At 37.9% G+C, this 21,219-nt stretch overlaps 1 protein-coding gene across 5 annotated transcripts in view; it reads right to left on the bottom strand.

Annotated features, from left to right (window-relative positions):
• The window catches only part of Mbd5 (methyl-CpG binding domain protein 5), a 111,074-nt gene that overhangs the window by 15,557 nt on the left and 74,298 nt on the right, over positions 1 to 21,219 (bottom strand). For 4 of the 5 annotated variants that reach the window (XR_005877129.1, XM_040745311.1, XM_040745313.1 and 1 more), the window contains exon 9: positions 17,000 to 18,208. Coding sequence is in view for 3 of the 5 variants with exons in the window: in XM_040745311.1 (XP_040601245.1) it covers positions 17,000 to 18,208 (1,209 nt within the window). In the remaining 2 variants the exon portion in view is untranslated. Of the gene's footprint in view, positions 1 to 16,806; positions 16,899 to 16,999; positions 18,209 to 21,219 lie in introns of all 5 variants that reach the window. The other variant, XR_005877128.1, reaches the window with a different exon arrangement.

Raw genomic sequence — 21,219 nt, 5'->3', positions numbered from 1 at the left:
GGTATTTGCATGCAAGCAATGTGTGCATACCTTTTGCTTCCTTTCTTCCCTCTTTCCCCTCCATACCTCCCTCCAGAAAAAAAAAAAAGAAAAAAATGTGTATGCATCAAAATGCCTTTGGAAATATTTTGCTATTTTTACTGATCTTTAAAAAAAATCAAGCCATTCCTTATCTGTGTGCTCCTCATTACTACACCACTTTCATATAAAAATTCAGAGTTTGGGAAAAAGCTTCATGGATAAGAAAATAAATACTTATGAACAAAGAAATTAGCTTTTATCTTTAAATTTTAATGACACTCATGAATGTCATTTATAAATAATTTCTGTGACCTCCTTCTCAGACTAGCACACACTAAGAATAACAAAGTGTTTCCACTTTCATGTCTGAGTACATTTATATGTGTATAGTCAAGTAACACAAAGGTGTTCGCTAGTGTGGTTTTGTATTTTGTCTCAAAGAAACAAGTTTGTTAGGGATATCTGATAGAATATGTTACTGCCACACTTCATAAAGAGATGTGTCCTACTGACCAGAAAAGCCCAAGGGAGCTGATTGTATCCACATCTCTAAAATAAAAAAGGCTTCAATGTACAGTATCATATTTCATGGTGAAGTTCTAATCTGTGTGCACATTAATCAAAAGAACACACAATATGTTATACATATTACATTTATGGAATTAAAATACAGTTATACCTTTCTTGTCTTTTGAGACCAGGTCTTACTATACAGTTGTCTCACTTAACTCCACTTATTTTTAAATGAACTTCCTGTCAATAGGAGGTAAGTCCTCCTGTACAGAAAGATTCCACCCAGGCCTCCCATTATGACAAGAGATCTCAAAATTTTGATGAGATACAGAATTCAGGTTCACACCTAGACAAAAGTTGTGACAATTAGTCTGTTGGCTTCAATTTTAAAAACCTGTTAGGCTGCCTTTAATCCCAGCAGCTGGGAAGCACAGGCAGGCTGATCTCTGAGTTACCACCCTGGTCTACAGAGATCCAGGACAGCCAAGGCTACATAGAGAAACCCTGTTTCGAAACACACCCTCCACCAAACCAAACCAAACCAAACCAAACCAAACCAAACAAACAAAAACTTGTTAGGTCAGAATATTTTTAAGTTCTCAATTTATAATTTTAATTAAGTATAGAATAAGGGGCAGTTTTGTGCTATTTCATGTAAAAGGAACTACTTTATAATTTAATATGATAATCATACAAACTTACTTTATTTTGCATATGAGATTAATGAGTTTAAACAATATGGTCAGAATTGAACAGTTCTGTTTCCAGAATATTCAACCTCTATTAAGTCCAGCATGAATAATTTTATAGCTAAGAAAGACACATTAAAAATATATATCCATATATTAATATATAGACACATGTATATATAATATATATCATAAAAAGCTAGGTCACTATGCTAAATTATTTAAGATAAAAATATTGTTTACTGAAATTTAGTAACATGTCCAAATTTACCTTCATTTAAATTTTTTGTTTTATTTATTTATGTGTGCACATGCATGTGTTGCTGAGACAGTCCCAGTGTGGAAGTCATAGGACAACTGGCAGAAGTCAGTTCTCTTCTTTTACCATGTGGGTCCCAGGACTTGAACTCGGGTCCTTGGGCTTGGGAACAAGCACCTCCATCCATTGTACTATGCTCAATTTGTAAATGCCTGGATGATTTTCCAGTGGTCTTTAATTTTTTGAATTTATTACCTACCATAGTCTCTTCATTTAAATCTGCTTCTGAAGCTCTAAGATACAGTCACACTGAGATACATTACTCATAGATGGTTTAGTGACCTTGAGAGAAGAGTAATGGTAGTGGTTTCTGAAACTAAACAAAAGTAAGGTACACACCACTGTGCATTTTTGTGATAAAACCATATATATTTCCAGGAAAATGTTTATTTCATATGTGTATGATATATGCATCTATCTGATACACACACACACACACACACACACACACACTGTATACTATTTCTGGGGAAAATTTTGGATATTTGCAAAATATTAAAAAACTCTTTAAAAGCATTCCTAAAGATGGTATCAGAGAGGAACAAAATATATTCAAATTCTCATCAAATAGAAATCATGCTTAATGATTTAATGAAGACTTTCTTAGAAATTAATTAACATATAAATAAAAAACAGGAAAACCAAGCATATAAATGTAACATTAAAAATGTTAAACACACAAATATTTTTACAAAAATTACACTGAAGGAGCCAGTTATTTGAATATACGTAATACTTTATAATTATAATTTATATACTTACAAATAAAGTTATTTCTAACTTAGTGAGAAACTGGTAGAGGACTTTATCATTTTATCCTTGGTCATAATCTCATAGTCTCATTCTAATTATAATGTCATTAGTAATGGCCACTATTGTATAACTCTTCATACATGTTTAACAATTATCAAAAGCAATTTCCATAAGATTTCCAATGCAGTTCTTTATAGAAATCGAAAAAATAATCTAAACATTTGCATGAAAAAACAAAGGATCTCAGATAGCCAAAAATACTTCTGAACTAAAAAAACAAAAAAACAAAAAAACTCTGCTGGAGATATTCATATTCCTGAAAGCTACGATGACCAAAGCATTATGACACTGGTGAAAATCCAGGCACACTGATCAATGGACTCAGTGAGAGGACCCAGGTATATCCCATTCTCCTGAATTTTGACAAATATGACAAAAACACATCTGAAGACAGCATCTTTAACAAATGACATTGGGGAAACTGAAGTCTACATGTAGAAGAATGAAACTTTATCCTTCTCTCTCAACCTGCACACAAATGAACTACAAATGCATCCAAAAGTTCAATGTTAGAATTGAAACTTCAAAACTTCTAGAAGAAAGTTTCTAGAATAGAGAGTGCATTTCAGGATATAGGCTCAGGTAAGGACTTTCTGAATAGGACTCTGGTCACCCACGAAACAGTACTGCAGAAATCTGAATGAGTATGACTCCCATAGGCTCATATATTTGAATGCTTGCTCCCTCGTTGGTGGAACTGTTTGGGGAGGATAATGAGGTATGGCCTTGTTGGAGGAGGTGTGCCATTGTAGGTTTCAAAAGACACTCATGGTGCTTTATCACAGTAATAGTAATTAATATTGATAGCAATAGTAACTAAGACAAGGACCAACAACAAGTGGAACGCCATGAAATGCTTCTGTCCTACAAAAGGATTTGACAATAGACTGAAGAGACATCCTGTAGAATGGGAAAACTTATAGCTATATGTCTGACAGAGGATTCGTGTCTAGAATGTGCAAAGAACTAAAAAAAATACCAGGAAAAGAAGCAATTCAATTAAAAAATGTGCTATAGAACTAAACAGAATTCTTAGAAGATAAAATAAAAATTATTAGAAAAATTTTAATTGTTCATGATCCTTAACTACCATGGAAATGTGAATTAAAACTTCGAGATTTCATCTTACCCTAGTCAGAATGGCTCAGTTAAAGAAAATAAAAGCCAACAAATGTTGGCAAGGATGTGGAAATGGGGAACCTTCATTCATTTTTGTTGGGAGTACAATCTGGTACAGTCACTGTGGAAATCAGTGTGGCAGTTCTTCAAAAAACTAGAAATAGATTTACTCTATGTTTCAACTATACAACTTGAACACAGTCCAAGAGAAGAATTCTAAGTGATTGTGAGAAAACTTCAAGAGACCAAAACAAGAGTCTTGTGACCTTGGTTTCTTCAGAAACACGAGATTGTTCTTAGAATGTGTTTTTATGCCCCTCCTGGTGTAGTGGCTAGGACTGAGTTTGCTTCAGCTGCTGTTACTCATATGCCTCTATGGAAAAACATGTTTTCATCATGTGCAGCTTGCCCATTCTGTGTGATTTGCCCATCGTGTGCTGCTTACCTTTGTGACTGTACAATTTACTTATGTGACTCCTAATAACCCTCAGAGTATAAATTGTCTGATGCTCTGAATAAAGTTGGCTATGGCATGAGACTTTAATCCCCCTCATTTATTAGCTCCACTCTCCCCTATCTCACCACCTCTAGAGTGATAAGCATACTATGACTGGGCATATAGATTCCAAAGTTTCTGCAGCCACAGAGATTCATGTTCCTCCACTTTTATAGCTGCTCTATTCACAGTATTAGGACATGAAAGCAATGCAGATGTCCATCGTCTGATGAAGGGCTAATAGAAATGTGGCACCTGTACATAATGACGTCTTATTCAGTTGTAAAGAAAAAAAAGAAATCATGAGGTTTGCAAGCAAATGTTAGGAACTGGAAAACATTATACTGAGGAAGCTCAGACTCAGGAAGACAGATCTTGCATGTTTCCATTCATATATGGATCTTAGCATTGAATCTTTAGATTTGTTTGTTTAAACTGGAGTATACTCTAGGAAACTAGAAAATCTAGGATGATTAGTGGGAAGGGTAAAGAAAGATTTTAAGGATAAGATATAGTACAACACAGGTGACATGAAGAATAAAAGGGGAAAACTGAGGATGGAGGTTTAAATAGAGGAATGGGAGAGTAAAACAAAGTAGGGGGTAGGAGATAGATAACAACCCCTAAAGTTGTTTGAAAAAAACAAAAGCTTACTATTACATAAGCTTCACATAGACATACATTCATAGAAAAACATTTAATTGGGGCTACTCTACAATCAGGAGAAAGCCTTGTGCTAGGTGTTGCATACGTTCTTTCCAGTTGTTGGTCACTGGTGGCATCCTGGAGATACCAAAAATAATATAGGATATTGCAAAGTAAAAATCTATTACTGAAGATAATACACATTTTGGTCACAGACTATGGAGAAATCAAGTTGGTACTAAACAGGAAGCTTCCTTTCTTGACTAGTTTAGTGTAGTACCAGAGGTGCTGTGTAGGCTTTGGTGGGGGTCTGGGGGGGGAGTCATCAACAGTCAACAGTCTTACCTCACTATGAATCCTATGAGACACAATAATGATCAGTGAGACAAGAATATCCATGACAACAGCGGCATGAATGCTATGGGAGTAACCACACACTCTCTTGATAGGATTTGAGAACTGTTCCATAGAAGGAAACACATGCCTAATACTGTACATCTGGGCAAGAATCCAGGCTCAAAGGTGAATTTACTCTTACTTTATTAAATGGGCATGGTACCAAACTACCCTCTAAATTTGTATGTTTCTCCCTATAGATTAGTCTAAGGACAAACAATGGAGTAGCATTAATATCACAGATTTCATAACAGAAATGAGACATCTGTTTTCAAGCTCTACTTCCTATTCCAGCATGTCTTGGGGTTCTGGGTACTGAAGAATACTATGTGTAAAGTTAGAAGATCAAGGTAGGGATCTGTATGAAGAGCCTGTGACTCATATCCCTAGCAAAGCCTTTTCTCTGAGCTTTAGTTCTCTCCTCTGGAAAGTGGGTATAAAGATGTACACCATGACGAGTCACTGGGATCTAAATGAATATGAACACAAATCTGCTTTACAAACATCAGAGTCATCTTTGCCAAGATGCTACTGATATATGTAATATTATTTTAACTAGAACATCATAAAATCTTTCAATATTTTATTCATTATGTAGTTGTATAAATTTGTATTTAAAAATACATAAGACATCTGAAGAATGAAGTTTTAAAAGTGGCCTAAAGCTTAGTATCTGAATGTAAAACTAGAAATACTCACATAGGACATTTGAAGAATGAAGTTTTTTAGGTTTTGAAAGTGGTCTAAAGCTTAGTATATGAATGTACAACTAGAAATACTCTCACAGAACATTTGAAGAATGAAGTTGTTTAAGTTTTGAAAGTGGTCTAAAACTTAGTATATGAATGTACAACTAGTATTTGCTCATGGAATAAATCAATACATACATAAAAGAAAGAAAATATTAAATAAACAATAGTACAAGTGATAGTCACTGCTAGTTAAAGTCTGAGAAACACAGATATGAAGTAATACACAAATATGAAGCATTTATCAGCTACTATAAAACTATTAAATAGGAACATTGAGATAACAGTAAATATTTAATAATAACATCTGTGAACTGAAAAGCCCTGCTAACTTAGGAATAATACTATGCCAGTTCTTTTGAGATAACTGAAATTGGTGATAAATAGTAACTTTGGTATAAAAGTTGAGTTGTTTGTGATAAGAAGAATAAAGATAATTTCCCAGCCACAGAACTGATGAGAAATTTCTTAATAAATCCTGGCATTTTCAGTGTGCCAACCAGCCCCACCCCTCCATCAACACCATCTTATCCAGTGTTGCTATCATCAGCACTTTGGAAGTCACTGGGATTGAAATATTTTCAAGTGTTACAGAACTACTAAGAGGAAATAAATCTATACTAATGTAATATTAAATATCTTACCAAGCCATGATACATAAACAGAAGAAAAGTTGGGGGCAATCTTGAATTTTAGGAAAATGTGTCACAGAAGCAGAGATTTGAGTCACCTTAGATTTTAGATTCCATTTACTGCTGTCTAGATGGAAGTTGTATTAAAGTTTGGGAACTGGCATCTATATTGATCTTAGTTATCAGTCTGAGGAGGGATAAACCTGTGTCTCTGGCTCAATCTTGTTTATGGGGAACTAGAGTGAAGTTTATAGACTTACCCACCTTTTCACTCTTTTTAGTATTGTTCTTGATAGTCATATCTTTGGGCTGATCTAGATCTTCATTCTTACTATCTTTCAAATTTGGATTAGGGACTGACTTAGGGTCTGGATTTTATCTGTCTTATTATTTCCAAATATGATTCTGCTTCATTTCTAAGAAGATTCTGTTGCCAATAGAGCATTGGTTGCCTTTGCCATAACACTAGCCAAAATGTAGCTCAAAGACTATGGCTATCTAGGCAAAGATTGATTTCAACAGTGGTTAGGAAGAGTGATGTACAAGGACATTTTGGACACAGAATCACAGTACTGTAGACTACAAATTAGCTCTCACTGGTAATCAAGCATACAAAGAACATTCTTTATAGCAGAAGCACACCTCTCAAAGTGGGTCCCCATGTTCAGTCTCAAGTTCATATCCCTAAAATATAAATAGAGCTATGGTTTGGTTAAGCAACACACTCTGTAAAGCCTTTGGATGTGACAAAGCTGAACTGAAAAAAAACAGAAAGCATGCTGCCCCAAAATGAGTAAGTTTTAATGAGGATGAAGTTGACAGCTTTAGTCAATTAACCAGAGAGCCATCTTTATGCTATCACTGCAAATGCGACCATATAGAAAAAGTCAAAGTGTGAATCTAAGAAGGGAGCTTCTGCACATTGATGCTTTTTGTATAAGTTTTCCTGGTAATTTAACAAGTGTCTCTCTACTTGTCCTACAATAAATGTTCCATGGAAAAGAAACATTTTTGTGCCACTCTGATAAGTCTTTAAATTTCAGAATATACATAGAAGTGCAAAAAATATGAAGAACATAGAGATAACACTGAAAACAGTGAAAAAATTATTTATAAAAATAAGAATTTTATGTTTTGATTATTATTGAGTAGCAACCTTTTAAGACTAGCTGATACATGATCAAAAGTGGCAGATGGCACGCATTTATCCAAAAGAGTATTGATGTATAGGCCATACAAAGAAAAAAAACAATACCATACAGAAAACAAATGGCCCAATCCAAAAAATTGGACTAATACATCTGAACACAGACTTTTCAAAATAAATATAGATGGCTAACATATAATTTAACAAGTGTTGGACAACATTAGGCAAGGGAAATGCAAATTAAATCCACTTTGGGTTTCTGTCTCACTCAAGAGAGAATGGCTATCATCAAGAAATGACAACAACAAAAATAGAAATGACAACAGATGTTCTAAAGGATGTAGGGAAACAGGAACACCTATTCAGTGAACGTGCAAACGGGTGCATTCACTATAGAAATCAGGATGGTGGTTCTTCAAACAGCTGGGAATAGTACTATCACCTATACTCCTGAATGTATATTCAAGGGAATCTACTATATCCTATTATGGAGATACTTGCTCATCCACTTTCATTATTCTATTCACAAAATAACTGTGAAACCAGGTAAGTCTAGATGTTTATGAACTGATGAATGGATATTGAAAACATGGTGCATATGCACAATGAAATTTTATTTAGCTGTAAAGAAAAATACAATTAAGGAACCTTCATGTAAATGGATGGAGCTTTAAAAAATTATGATGAGCAAGGCCCAGAAAAACAAATGTCACATGTTCTTCATTTTGGGATCCTAGTTTTCCACCTCCAAATCTGCATGTTAACTTGGAGTTACTGTAGAAGCCAGGAAACTAGAAAGATACTATTGGGAGTAGCACGTATAAGGGAGGAGGATGATAGAACAGAAGAAATAAGGAAATAGAAGAGGGAATATTGCGGATGGAAAAGTTTAAGCAAGGAGGTGACGGGGCAGAGAGAAAGGTCAACCACAATGAAAGATGTTTGAAAAAGTCATACTCAAACATACTGGAAACCAAACTAAAGAAAATATACTTTATACTGTAGAATTGGGACTAAGATGGCTCAGTGGTTAAGGGCAATTGAGGCACTTGCAGATGACCAGGGTTCAATCCCCAACACTCACATGGTGGCTCAAAATCATCTATAACTCCAGTTCCAGGGGATACAATGCCTTCTTTTGACCTCCATGGGAACCAGGTACTCATGCATAGATGCAAAAATATTAATAAACATAAAATAAAATAAAACCTTAAAAAATTGCGCCTTCTGCTCCTCCAGATTCAATGTTTCAAGACTCATCACCAGCTCTGTAGTAGAAAACCTGCTATGGTGTCCCTTTCCTCTCTGACCCCATCCCCAATGCATCACAAATATCTTTTCCTCAAGCCTTCCTTTCCCTTTCTTATCCAATTATCCCAACCTTCAATGCAAGCAGGCATTTCCTGGGAACATACCAGCTGGGTAGGCCAGGGAAACAGGTAAGTCCCCTGAAGACATGATTCACCACTCTCTCCTCCCTTCCAAATCCACCCCCCAGTTTCATCCCTCGCTCTGTGACAGAAAACCAGCTGCAACCTTCCTTTACCTGCTTCCCACATTCTTATAGATTCCACAGATCAGCCCGTAACCCCAGCAGGCACCCTCTGCTAACTCAAGGACTGTTTCTGCCAAGGCAGCAAGTAGGCTGCCAGCAGATCCACAGCTTTCCTTCTGCTCCCCCAGATCCAGTGCCTACCTAGCCCCATCCCCAGTTCTGTAGTTGGAAACCTGCCGTGGCCTCCCTTTCTTCTCTGACCCCATTCCCAATGGGTTACAAAGCCTCCAACACTAGCAGACATACCCTGTGAATACACCAGTTGAGAAGGCCAGGGAAACAGGTCCACAGGAAACTTCCTACCAGGCCACACACAGCTAGCACACTTGCCTAAAGTCTAGTGAGGAAGGAGAAACTAAGGAACAAAGCACTCGTCCAACAGAGACAAAACGAGATATTATCACCCAGAACTGTAATCATCCCAATTGCAGATTCCTAGATTAAAGCTGGATATCAACAACAACAGAAACCATAGAAAGTTTCCAAACTCAGGAAACTGAACAACTCTCTACTGAATGAAACGTGTGTCAAGAGAGAAATAAATTAAAGGCTTTCTAGAATCAATGACAATGAATACACCACATGCTGAAACTAAGGGGTACAATGAAAGCAGTGCTAAGAGGCAAGTTCATAGGATTATGTGCCTAAAACAAACAAACAAACAAAAACTGGAGAGATCTCATACTAGCAACTTTAACATCACACCTGAAAGCTCTAGAACAGAAAGAAGAAATCACACCCAAAAGGAGTATATGGCAAGAAATAATCAAACTCAGGACTTAAATCAGTAAAATAGAAACAAAGAGAAGAATATAAAGAATCAATGAAATAGAGTTGGTTCTTTGAGAAAAATCAATAAGATCAACAGACTCTTATCCAAATTAACTAAAAGGAGAGCTAATATTCAAATTAACATAATAAATGAAAAGGGAGACAACAACAAACACTGAGGACATTCAGAGACTCATAAGGATATATTTAAGAACCCCCTAATTTGGGAAGCCTAAAACAAAAAATGAATCATTTTCTCAATAGGTACCACTTACTAAAGTTAAATGAAGATCAGATAAGCAATTTAAGTAGACCTATAACTCCTAATGAAACAGAAGTAGTCATTAAAAGTCTTCCAACAAACAAAAAAAGCCCAGGGTCAGGTAATTTTTGTGCAGAATTCTACCAGACTTTCAAAGAAGAGTTAACACTAATACACTAATACTCCTAAAATGATTCCACAAAATAGAAAGAGAAGGAACATTACTAATTCATTTTATGAAACCTCAGTTACCCTGATACCCAAACAAAGACAACAAAAGAAAATTAAAGATCGAGTTCCTTTATGAACACAGATGCAAAAACACTCAATAACATATACACAAAACAAATCCAAGAACATATCAAAAAAGATCATTCACCATGATCAAGAAGGGTTCATCCCAGAGATGCAGGGATGGTTTAATATATGAAAATCAATAAATGCAAAACAAAAACAAAACAAAAACCAATCCAGAGTAGCTAAAATAATATTTGTTTTGTTGTGATTTCTTAGAAGCCTGTTCATGTCTAATGAGTGGATGGCAGAGGAGGTGGGAAAGGACTTGGAGGAGCAGAGACAGGAGAAACTGTATCAGATTATATTGTATGAGAAAGGGATCCATGTTTAATAAAAGGGGGAAAAAGAGAGTCATAAGGAATAATACTATTAAATAAATACCTAAACACACCCACCCACATACACACGCATTTATTTATAAAAGATTGGATGGAAAACATCCTGTATGGCTGGAGACAGCCGCTCCTTTAAGTGAGAGGCTACTAAATAACAGTGCTTGCTGTGGTGGTTGGAATGAGAATGTCCCCTACAGGTTCATGTATTTGAATGCTTACTCCCAGTAGGTAGAACTGTTGGGCAAGATTAGGACGTGTGGCCTTGTTGGAGGAGGATGAGCTTTGAAGTTTTAAAAGGCCATGCCATTTTCAGTTAGCTCTCTCTCTGTCTCATACTTGTGGATCAGGATGTAAGTAAGCTCTTAGCTACTGCTCCAGTGCTCGTCTGCCTGCTGCCATGCTCCTCTCCATGATGGCCATGGGCTCACTCTCTGAATTGTAAGCAAGACCCAATTTAAATGCTTTTTTTATAAGTTGATTTGGTCATAGTGTCTCTTCATAGCAATAGAAAAGTAACTAAGACACCTCCTTATAAGTTTTTGGTCAGGAAGGCATCAGAGGCACTGGAAACAATGTAGAATATTGCCATTCCTCCTTTGCCCACTAGACCTAGATGATAAGGTCCTACCACACACCTTGATTACATGAGAAGTCTTGCTGCAATTGAACTGGAAGTCTCTTATTTCATGGCTAACTTTCATATGTTGGAAGGTGTTATACATTACTGTGGGAGAGGGCATTGGTGGCGCACACCTTTAATCCCAGTACTTGGGAGGCAGAGGCAGGTGGATCTCTGTGAGTTCGAGGCCAGCCTGGTCTATAAAGGGAGTTCCAGGACGGCCTCCAAAGCCACAGAGAAACCCTGTCTCGTAAAATCAAAAAAAAAAAAAAAAAGAGCTAATACATTACTGTGGGAGAAAAGACGTCAACCATCTCATTTCCTGTGAACCTTTTGAATAATATAAACCTCCCATATAAGATAAATTCATTTTTGAAATAGTGTTACAACCATTACAGGGATAACAAACTAACACTCTCTAATTGGATTTGAGGCCCACCTCCAGGAGGGAACTTGTTCCTGGTATAGTAAACCCAGCCCCTGCAAAAAAAAAAAAAATCATCATGGAAGTGAATCACAGACCTCAGGGTGAACTTAGTTCTGTTGCTTAGCTAAATTGACACAGTGTTAAACTGCCTTCTAAATATTTATGTTTATATTCCTAAACAAATGCTACTTGCAGTCAGAATCAGAGAACCCTCTTGATTCAATGCAGTGACTCATGGGTATATAAACTGTTGAAAATATGGGATAGTTTGGGTGTTCAGATGTAAATATGACATTTATACAACCCCCTCTAAGGGTCAGGGAACATCGTGCAAGAGTGTAGAAAGAAGAACTGGAAGGTATGGAGGAGATATGAGAAATGTCATCTGGGCAAGACAAAAATATTCCCTTGTAAATAATGAGCTCACAGTCACTGTGAATACCTGTACTGTGTCTGCACAGGAACAGGCCCATCAGCAGTGAGTTGGAGCAGGATCTCTGGTGGCCTCCCTCACTGCTGAACTATTTGTTAGTGGCAGATTCAGTGAGAAGGGGAATCCTTGCCTTCAGTTGGTACCCACTGATGACCCCAGCACGCTCCAATGGATAGTCTCAATACAATGTTCACACAGATGGTCCTGGTTAACCTTAATGGGCCACAAAGAAAAACCAAAAGTCATGGATCTAGGAAAGTTGCTGGTGGGGAGGGAGGAGCAAGGCAGACAAGAGAGGATGGGGAGTAGAATAATTAAAATGCATTGTACACATACGAACTTGTCAAGTTACAACATTTTTAAAAGTGGCAGGTGAAATTATAAAATGCATTAAAAATGTGCACTTTACTTGAAAATTTAAAAATCACGTAAGGATAACCACATTCCCTCTATCACCTCATATTTGTATAAGTTTAAAAAAATCTTATCACATTGTGGAAGATCTGTGTGATAACCAGAGTAGGTATTTACCTTTCTATGAGGTTCTATTGCTATACAAAGATTTAAGGCCCACCTGTGTGGCCATGGGCATGTAGTGGAGCACAGCATCCTGAGGTCTTATCCTTGTCCACCAAGCGGCAAATAACAAAAGCATGGCTTAGAAAGAAACCTGCACGGGTACAGTTTTAGCAATTCTATCTGTCGCCGAGGACATACTTCATTACAAGTGAGCCAAAAGGAAAGGGAAACAGAATTTTTTGAACACTGTAATACAAGAAGCACACACCCTCCTTTGCTGCCACACATAGCTAAGGCAGGCATATTCGGTTTCTTTCACACACTATTACAAAATCTCTACTAGCTAAATTGGTCAGGGGCTGGGAGATAGAGGAAGAAAGTCTTAATTAATAAGTTTTAGAAATAACTGAGAGACTGTGGAGTGTCAATTTCACTGAACAAACCATTCTAAAATGTTGCTTGGGTCAAAGCCCGTTTTGAAATTGGCAGCTAACACTAGTTGACAGACAGATAGACAATTTGTATGCTATGTGATAACATTCATAAAATAATCACAAACTATTTTACTTGCTGGGTATATTCTCTATGATCCCTTTACTCTCAACCTGGTGAGGAAATTTCTATGCATAGATAAGCCAATAGTAACTAAGATCTACTACTTCAATAATGGTGAAGTCCAAATTAATATAATTGTCTTAAATAGGGGAAATAAGCTAGTCTTTACTGGGTCCTCTTCTGTTCTGAGACCTTAGGAAATCTCATTGAACTCCTGAAACACCATTTTGAGCAGGAATTATTGTTTCTATTAGATTAGACCAAGCTCTTGGGGATTAATATACATATGCAGGTCCACTTAACTCATATCATAATTAGTTCACTTGGATAAAAGGACAAATATAGAAATTGTCCTCGTAGAAATCTTTCTCTTTGCTGTACTCAGATGCTGAATTTATTTTAATCTTTCCTTGGTGAATCAGAGTCATTAATACCCTGCACAAATATCGCCTGGCTTGAATTCTGAGTCTTGTTTGAGTCTTTTTGTGTCTCATGGAAATACGAAAAGTGGGCATCATGAAATAAGGTGAGGAAGCCCTTTGTTTTTTGAAATTCTCATGAAAAATAAGTGTAGCAAAATAAGTACTTTGCTATTATGTGCAAAAGTGATATGGGCTTAGAGTTTTACACATGTTGTATTTGCCTTAAAATTTATTATTACCTGTGTGTATGTATGTGTGCATGCAACATGAAGGTTTGAAGAAAATTTCATTATATGGGTCCTGGGGATCGAATTCCAGTGGGTAGGCTTGGCAGCAAATATTTTCTCTGCAAAGTCATTTTGTTATCCCTGTACCTTGCTTTTTAATGATAAATATTTCATGTATTATCATTGATATTTCATTACACATTTTTTAATTTCCTCACCATAATGTATGCTTTAAGTTGTATGTTTTGAGTTATTAAAAATACTTTTCATGTATCTTGATATCAAAGTTTTTTTTTATTATTTTGGGGAGTATTTTTTTGAGACAGGTTTTTCACTGTGTTATGTAGTGTTGGCTGTTCTGGATCTCTGTAGACCGTGATGAACTCACATTGTCTGTCTCTGCCTCCTGAGTTTTGGGATGAAAAGTGTGCACTACCACCACCCAATGGGTTTAGACAGAACCTGAACTGGCTATCTTCTGTTATCAGGCAAGACTTCCAGTGAAGATATTGGGACACCAAGTCAGCCACAAAACCTTTGACCTACAATTTGTCCTTCTTACAAGATATGCTGGGATAAAGGTTGTGCAGAAATTGTGGGAGTGGCCAATCAGTGACTGTTCCAGCTTGAGACCCATACCATGAGAGGGAGCTCATCCCTGATTGACCAGGACCCAGAGGCAGGATACTCCAGAGACCTAGGACAGAACCAACAGGAATGGGGAGTGGGGGGTCAATGAAATGATTCCTAATAATATTCTGCTATACTCATAGATTGGCTGCCTAGCCTGTCATCAGAAAGGCTTCACCCAGCAACTCATGGGGACTGATGCAGACCCACAGCCAAACATTAGGTAGATCTTGGGGAATTCTGCAGAAGAGGGAAGCAGGATTGTGGGAACCAGAGGGATCAAGAGTACCACAAGAAAACCCACAGAATCAACTAACCTGGGCTTGCTCATAGGGGCTCACAGAGACTGGACCAACAACCAGGGCCTGCATGGGAGTGTTCTAGGCCCTCTGCACATATGTTACAGTTGTGTATCTAGTCTTCTTATGTAATTACTCATGGTGGGAGTAGGGGCTTTCTCTAAATCTGGTGTGTTTTTGGGACCCTTTCCTCCTGCTGGATTGCCTTGCTTTAATAGGAGAGGTGGTGCCTAGACTCACTGAAATTTGACATACCATGGCTAGCTGATATACATATCAGCTCTGAAGTGAAACAGAGGATTGATAGTAGATTTGGATGGTAGGCTGGGGGAGGGGCTGGGAGGAGAGGAGAGAGGAAAAATTCGGTCTGGATGTTAAAAAATAAAAAGGAGTATTCAAACACATATAAATGAGGAGATTCAGACTGGTGTTTACTGTGAAATGTGATAAAAGAACATGATTTTGGGCTTGAGGTGATGACTTTGCAGGTGAAATGCTTGCTCCCCAAATATGGTAACTATAGTTGGGATGTGCACATGAAAGCCAGGCAGGTGTGGTGGCCCACTTATAACCCCAATGGAGACAGGGACTGTGTCAGACCAGTTGAAACAAAGGAGCCGGGTTCAGTGAGAGATCTTGCTTCAATATGCACAGTAAACAGACCGAGGAAGACACATGACATCAACCCGGGAACCTCCATGATCTCCACAGGCACACACATACATATGCATATGCATCCATACATATGTGCCTACAAGCATGCAAACACACATGCACACCATACAGACTCACACACAATCACTGTATGCCTTTATCTTGAGAGGGTATACAGTGGCATCTAGGTGTAGACTACAGCAAGAACAATGTTTGGGGAGGGTGGCAATCTTCATATATATATGTACCTGAATAGCCTTGGTTCATCCCCACAGAAATTGTAAAGCAGTTTTGTGACTCTAGCTTGTTTTTGGAGCCATTCCATTTATAAGAGCACTTTTTTGCTGTTTCTAATTATTTCCTGAACAAACTGTCAAAAATATTTAGGTTTATCAACTTAACAGATGCTTGGTTGGCCTCAGAGAGTATCAAGAATAAATTTTTTGTGAATAGCAGTATGGAATTCATTTTCTTATCAAAAGCAGAAACATCAGGCCCACAGTGTATCGTGACAAGTATATGTTAGGCATATAAGCATGAATTTGAGGACCTCCGGGCCCTATTGACAAAAGACAGTCCTTTTATTGTGAAGGCAAAAATGCTCTTGGTTTCCTGCCATTAAATCTAAGTGCCAGCTTAAGTCTGAGCACAGCTAAAATTGTTTTGCACAATACCCTCTTTAAGAGAACAACACATACCTATAAGAGTGATTTTTATTAGCTAAGAAGATGAGAAAAACTGTTTCTTTATATGAGGGAACTGAGCATGATTTTCTCCTTCTGATCCAGTAAAAAAATGTGCCAATTTTAAGAGAGGGCAGATACCCCTACTGATTTCTTCTCACTCAGAAGGTAGTTCATGGGTACATTTTCATTTAATTTATATGGTCAGATTGTGTTAAGTAGACACAGACTACTGATGTAAACATTTCCACATGTTAGAAGGACCCAGAACTTCCTCTGAAAAGAATAAAGACGCTACCGGCTGCTTTCTGTAAGTTGTAGCTTCACCCAGACTTTACCAATGCCCCACCTCTGGATGCCACATGTAAGAATGTGGAGGAAAGCTGTCTATTGGTACACCTTGATATATGGGAGCACCCCTTCCATATCTTCCCCAGTCATTGTCACTTGCCTTCCTCTACTGAATAAAGAACTACGTAAACACAGAGAAGGAAGATAGAGTTAACATGATTCTAGAAATCTGGTTGAGGGTTAGAGGCACTCTGAGCCTAGTGGGTCTGTAAGGTTTTCATGACTCACCCCTTGTCAACATGACACCTTGGTGACTATAACCATCCCCTCTTCATTTTATGCTCCAGAAGCTTGTGAGACCTCAATGAGTCATGAAGAATCTTAAAATCAAATCCAAAGAATCCAAAGTGATGATAACAAAACAGAATAATTGATATTTGAACAGAGGTTAGTATTTGACAATGGATAAAGATTGGTATACCTTCCCTTCCTCTGGGCTTTGTTGGCATGAATTGTGAACGTCGTCTTCTCTTATGAATTTTCCAGGCCAGGAAGTCAGTCCTTTGATTTGGCCCCAGACCAAGTCACCAACGTTGAACGTCCTTGGTCTATAGTGTATCAACTCATGTGAAGAAGGGGAGTCTGGATTCCTTAGGTCATCTTCACTACTAATGCTTTTAGCATCTGAGGGACTAGGCACACACCCATTAATGCTTTTGGCATTAAAGTCTCCATTGTAATGGATGTAGTCTTTGACCAGAGAACTTTCCAAACTATTCGAAGAACCTGGAGACTGCCCCTCTAGGACTAGGTCTTGTTTTGCAGTGCCTAGCAGCTCTCCAAATCCCCGACTCTGCCGAGGTCTGTTTCCATTAATGTGTGTACATCTCTCCACAGTGCTTTCTAGTCTTTCCTTAAAACTCATCATAGTTCTTTTGTAGTTATTATACCTGAAATTTTCCTCCAGAATTTTATCCCCTTGACAGTTTCTTGGTGGTAACAGTATTGGGTGCTGTTCCCCAGCTAGAAATGGCAGTGTAGACACATTGTTGGGCCTTTCATGACAAGGACTACTGTGGACATGGCCTGGATGATCTAGAAATTCCTCATATTTCCACCTGTTACGCTCCCCTCTGGGGCTTTGCTCCCCATCCCACTGTTTTCTTGATGTGTGGCAACTTGCTGACTTGAAATACTCAAACCCATCTCCTTCGCTGGAGTGTTTCCCATGGTCTATATTCTTGGGTAGCCGTGCCCCTCTTGCATTCCTCAGCCTGCCATCATGATCCACTCCTCCCATGCTCCGCCCATGAATGACCGCGCTCACAGCACTGGACAGGTTTAACGGGTCACCAATAGAGGCAGTGAAGGCACTCATGGCACTCAGAGCCGGAACAGGGCTGATCTGAGTTGTACTGTTGACGGCAGTGGTGATGACAACCTGCATTCCTTTGCTGGCCGCATCGACAACTGCTTTGTAAATGGCATCTACGGAGGTGTCACCTTGGCCACCAATAACAAGGCCATCCTTCACTGGCTGACCAAGAGATGGGTCAATCCTTGGCTGCAGCTCACAAGGTGTATCTTGGAAATGTGGAAGTGCAGTATTTGGGTTCTCAGGAAGTGCTGTGAGCCCCGGCTGAGTGCTTATTCTTTTATTTAGAAGAGCTGCATCTCCTTGCATCCTCACCTTAAATAAGTAGGAAACAGAAAGAGAGAGAGGGAGAGGGAGAGAGCGAGAGAGAGATGAGAAAAATTTAAAGACCTTAAAGAAGATGACCATAATTCCAAGATTTATCAAAAGATAAACAAATAACAAGGAAGTATAAAGAACAAGAATAAAAATGAAAGAGAAAATAATTCTATACAGACAACCTTACAGACTGATTATATTTTTATATTTGGGTCATTTCTTTTTTCTTTTTTTTAACGAGACAGGGTTTCTCTGTATTGTTTTGGAGGCTGTCGGTCCAGCCTGGCCTCGAACTTACAGAGATCCGCCTGCCTCTGCCTCCCGAGTGCTGGGATTAAAGGCGTGCGCCACCACTGCCCGGCCTTGGGTCATTTCTTTAGTTGAAATAATTCAACAGATTTCTTTTTAAACTTGTCAATGCCAAACATTTTCTAGAAAAATTAAACTTGAGATAGTTGGACACAATGTGTTTCCAGGTGACAACACTGCTTGCTCAATGGTCTTACGGGTGTTTGAAACTTGAAAATCAAGTTAGATTGATGACTAATGATTATGTTTAACTAAGTGAAACATAAAATAGAATAAAAATAATTTCCTTCCCTAACAATGCATTATTTTGATGATATAACATAATAAAATTTATTTATTTGTGCATTATATATGTGCATACATGCCATGGCACATGTGTGGAGGTCAGAGGATAGTTTTTTTTTTTTAGCTGTTTCTTTCCTGTCAACTTTATGTGATTCTGGGAATTGAACTCAGGTTGCCAGGCCTGCAAAACAAGAACCGTTATTCTCTACGACATCTTGAGAGCCACATATGATAGATACTTCATTAAGTCTTCAGATGGGGTAGTTATTCCTGCTCTTCAACCTTATCAGGCCATTGCCTGAGGTACATCCTCATGCTGCCAAAAAGGTCACTACTGTCTATAGAGTGATTCTTTGATAGGAAGAGTCAAGCAGAGGGAATTTCTGTACAGGAAACATTATTGCACTGTGAAAAATTCTCATGGCTTTATTAATGCTACAGCCCTTAGGTCCCTCTGTGCTGCAATCATAATTTCTGCGCAGCCCTGGCCCAGTGACTGCTCCCTTCTGGTCTCTGCCTACTTCCTTCCTGAACGGGTGCCTAGGATTTAATAGCACATTGGCCACACTTTTGCTACCTTCCATCCCCTTGTCTATACTTGCCAGATAAAACCTAAATCTTGCATCATTTTAACTTCTGGTTTTGTCTGTCTTCACAGGAAGGTAAAGTATTTTGTGAATAGGAATTTATGAATTCTAATATGCACTATGGACTGACTGTTGCTGCTCCTTCAATCCTATGATCGTCCAGTAAGATATCATTTCCTCCACAACTACTCAAATCTTCTGTCTTCAAGCTAATTGCCATATCACTTCCCACCCAATTCTCGGTAGATAGATTCTACTTACCAGAGAAAATGGAACTCATGGTAAGATGTGTTACACTTTGATATTCATTGGTCCTTAAGAGCACACATTTGCCAGCAGTTATGCCTTCCTTAGATCTTGTCCGGTTTTCCATTTGCTCTATGGAGGGCAGATGGAAAACTGGATCTTGCCTCCTTCCCTTCACATTTATTCTCATGTACTTTTTTGTCTCTTCCTTTTAACATATGATTATTTGCATCTCTCCCCATAAGAAGGTTAGTGCCTAACCTGATGTTCCCCCTTGGAGCACCACCCCACCTCTCTTGCTCTTCATAGCTTGGTTTTTGAAGCAATAACTCACTTTGGAATTCTCAATGCCCCATTCATCATTCTAACCGTTGCAGTCTGACTCTGCTTCTACCACTCCCCTTAAACTGTATTCTACTGAGTCATTCTCATGTCCTAATGGTGAAGTCTAATGAACTGGCTTCAGGTGTTAGCATGTTTTCTTGGTGACATAGGCATGCACATATTCCACTATGAATTAATTTATTACAAATGTGTGAATATTTCATTATTGGTGAAAGATGTAGTCATCACCACTCTTCACCTAAACCAACACTTTTCTATCCTACTCGTCCAATCTTATTTCCTTTTTTAGAGAAAATGGTGCTGTCAAGCATCCTGGATAACACTTAAAAATATTAAAGCATGTAGGTGAACACCTCATTTCTCTTCTTCCCTTACTTTCTACCCATTCAATGTATGTACCGTGTCTCACTTCTGCCAATACTACAGTGTTATAATTTCATAGTTTTGCAGGTCTCTGCATATTCGACTAAATAAGTCTGCCTAATCTTTTAAGCTTTTACAGATAGGCATTATGTAACATAATTATTTTCTGATTGCTTATTCCTAAATTGCTCTTAATTTCTCACTCCATATTGTAATGAATGTTTTGTTATATGCTCTTTTGTTCACATTTGGAGATTTATCTTAAGTCATCACATGTGGAATTGAGCTTCTGGGCTAGTGTACATATATGTGTGTATACACACATAAACACAAATATGCTTTAAAACTTGATAAACTACCAAATTTTCCTTCAAAATAAGTGAGCCAGGCTGAATATGCAGCTCAGTGGGAGAGCATATCCCCAGCATGTACAAGGTCTTAGGTTTGAACCCCACCATGAAAGAAAAAATAGGCTAACAAAGCCTAGCCAGAATTCAGATAGACCAACAATGAAAGTGAGAACTTCTTCATGCCTTTACCAGTAGTGGACACCATCAATCTGACATACAGTAAGGTGCACAATTGGTTATTCTTTTCATGTTTATTAATAAGTCATTATCTCATTTTCTGTGAATTGTCTGAGTATATTTTTCCAGTCAATTATCCTTTTTACTTCTTGATTTATAGGAGGCATTTTAATATGAATGGTGTCAATTATGTGCCATGCATTATGCGTATATTTCCTGACATTTGGTTCTTCTCTAACTTCAGAATATCTTTGATTATATAGACATTAAAATTTTAGTATTGGTTATACATTTTTCTCTTGACCTACTGGTTTTATGTCTTGATTAAAGATCTTTTTCTGTTTAA

This window comes from Mesocricetus auratus, unplaced genomic scaffold (genome assembly GCF_017639785.1).
Source record: "Mesocricetus auratus isolate SY011 unplaced genomic scaffold, BCM_Maur_2.0 Super-Scaffold_100004, whole genome shotgun sequence".
Taxonomy (NCBI): Eukaryota; Metazoa; Chordata; class Mammalia; order Rodentia; family Cricetidae; genus Mesocricetus; species Mesocricetus auratus.
This window is presented reverse-complemented; position numbering and strand designations above follow the sequence as displayed.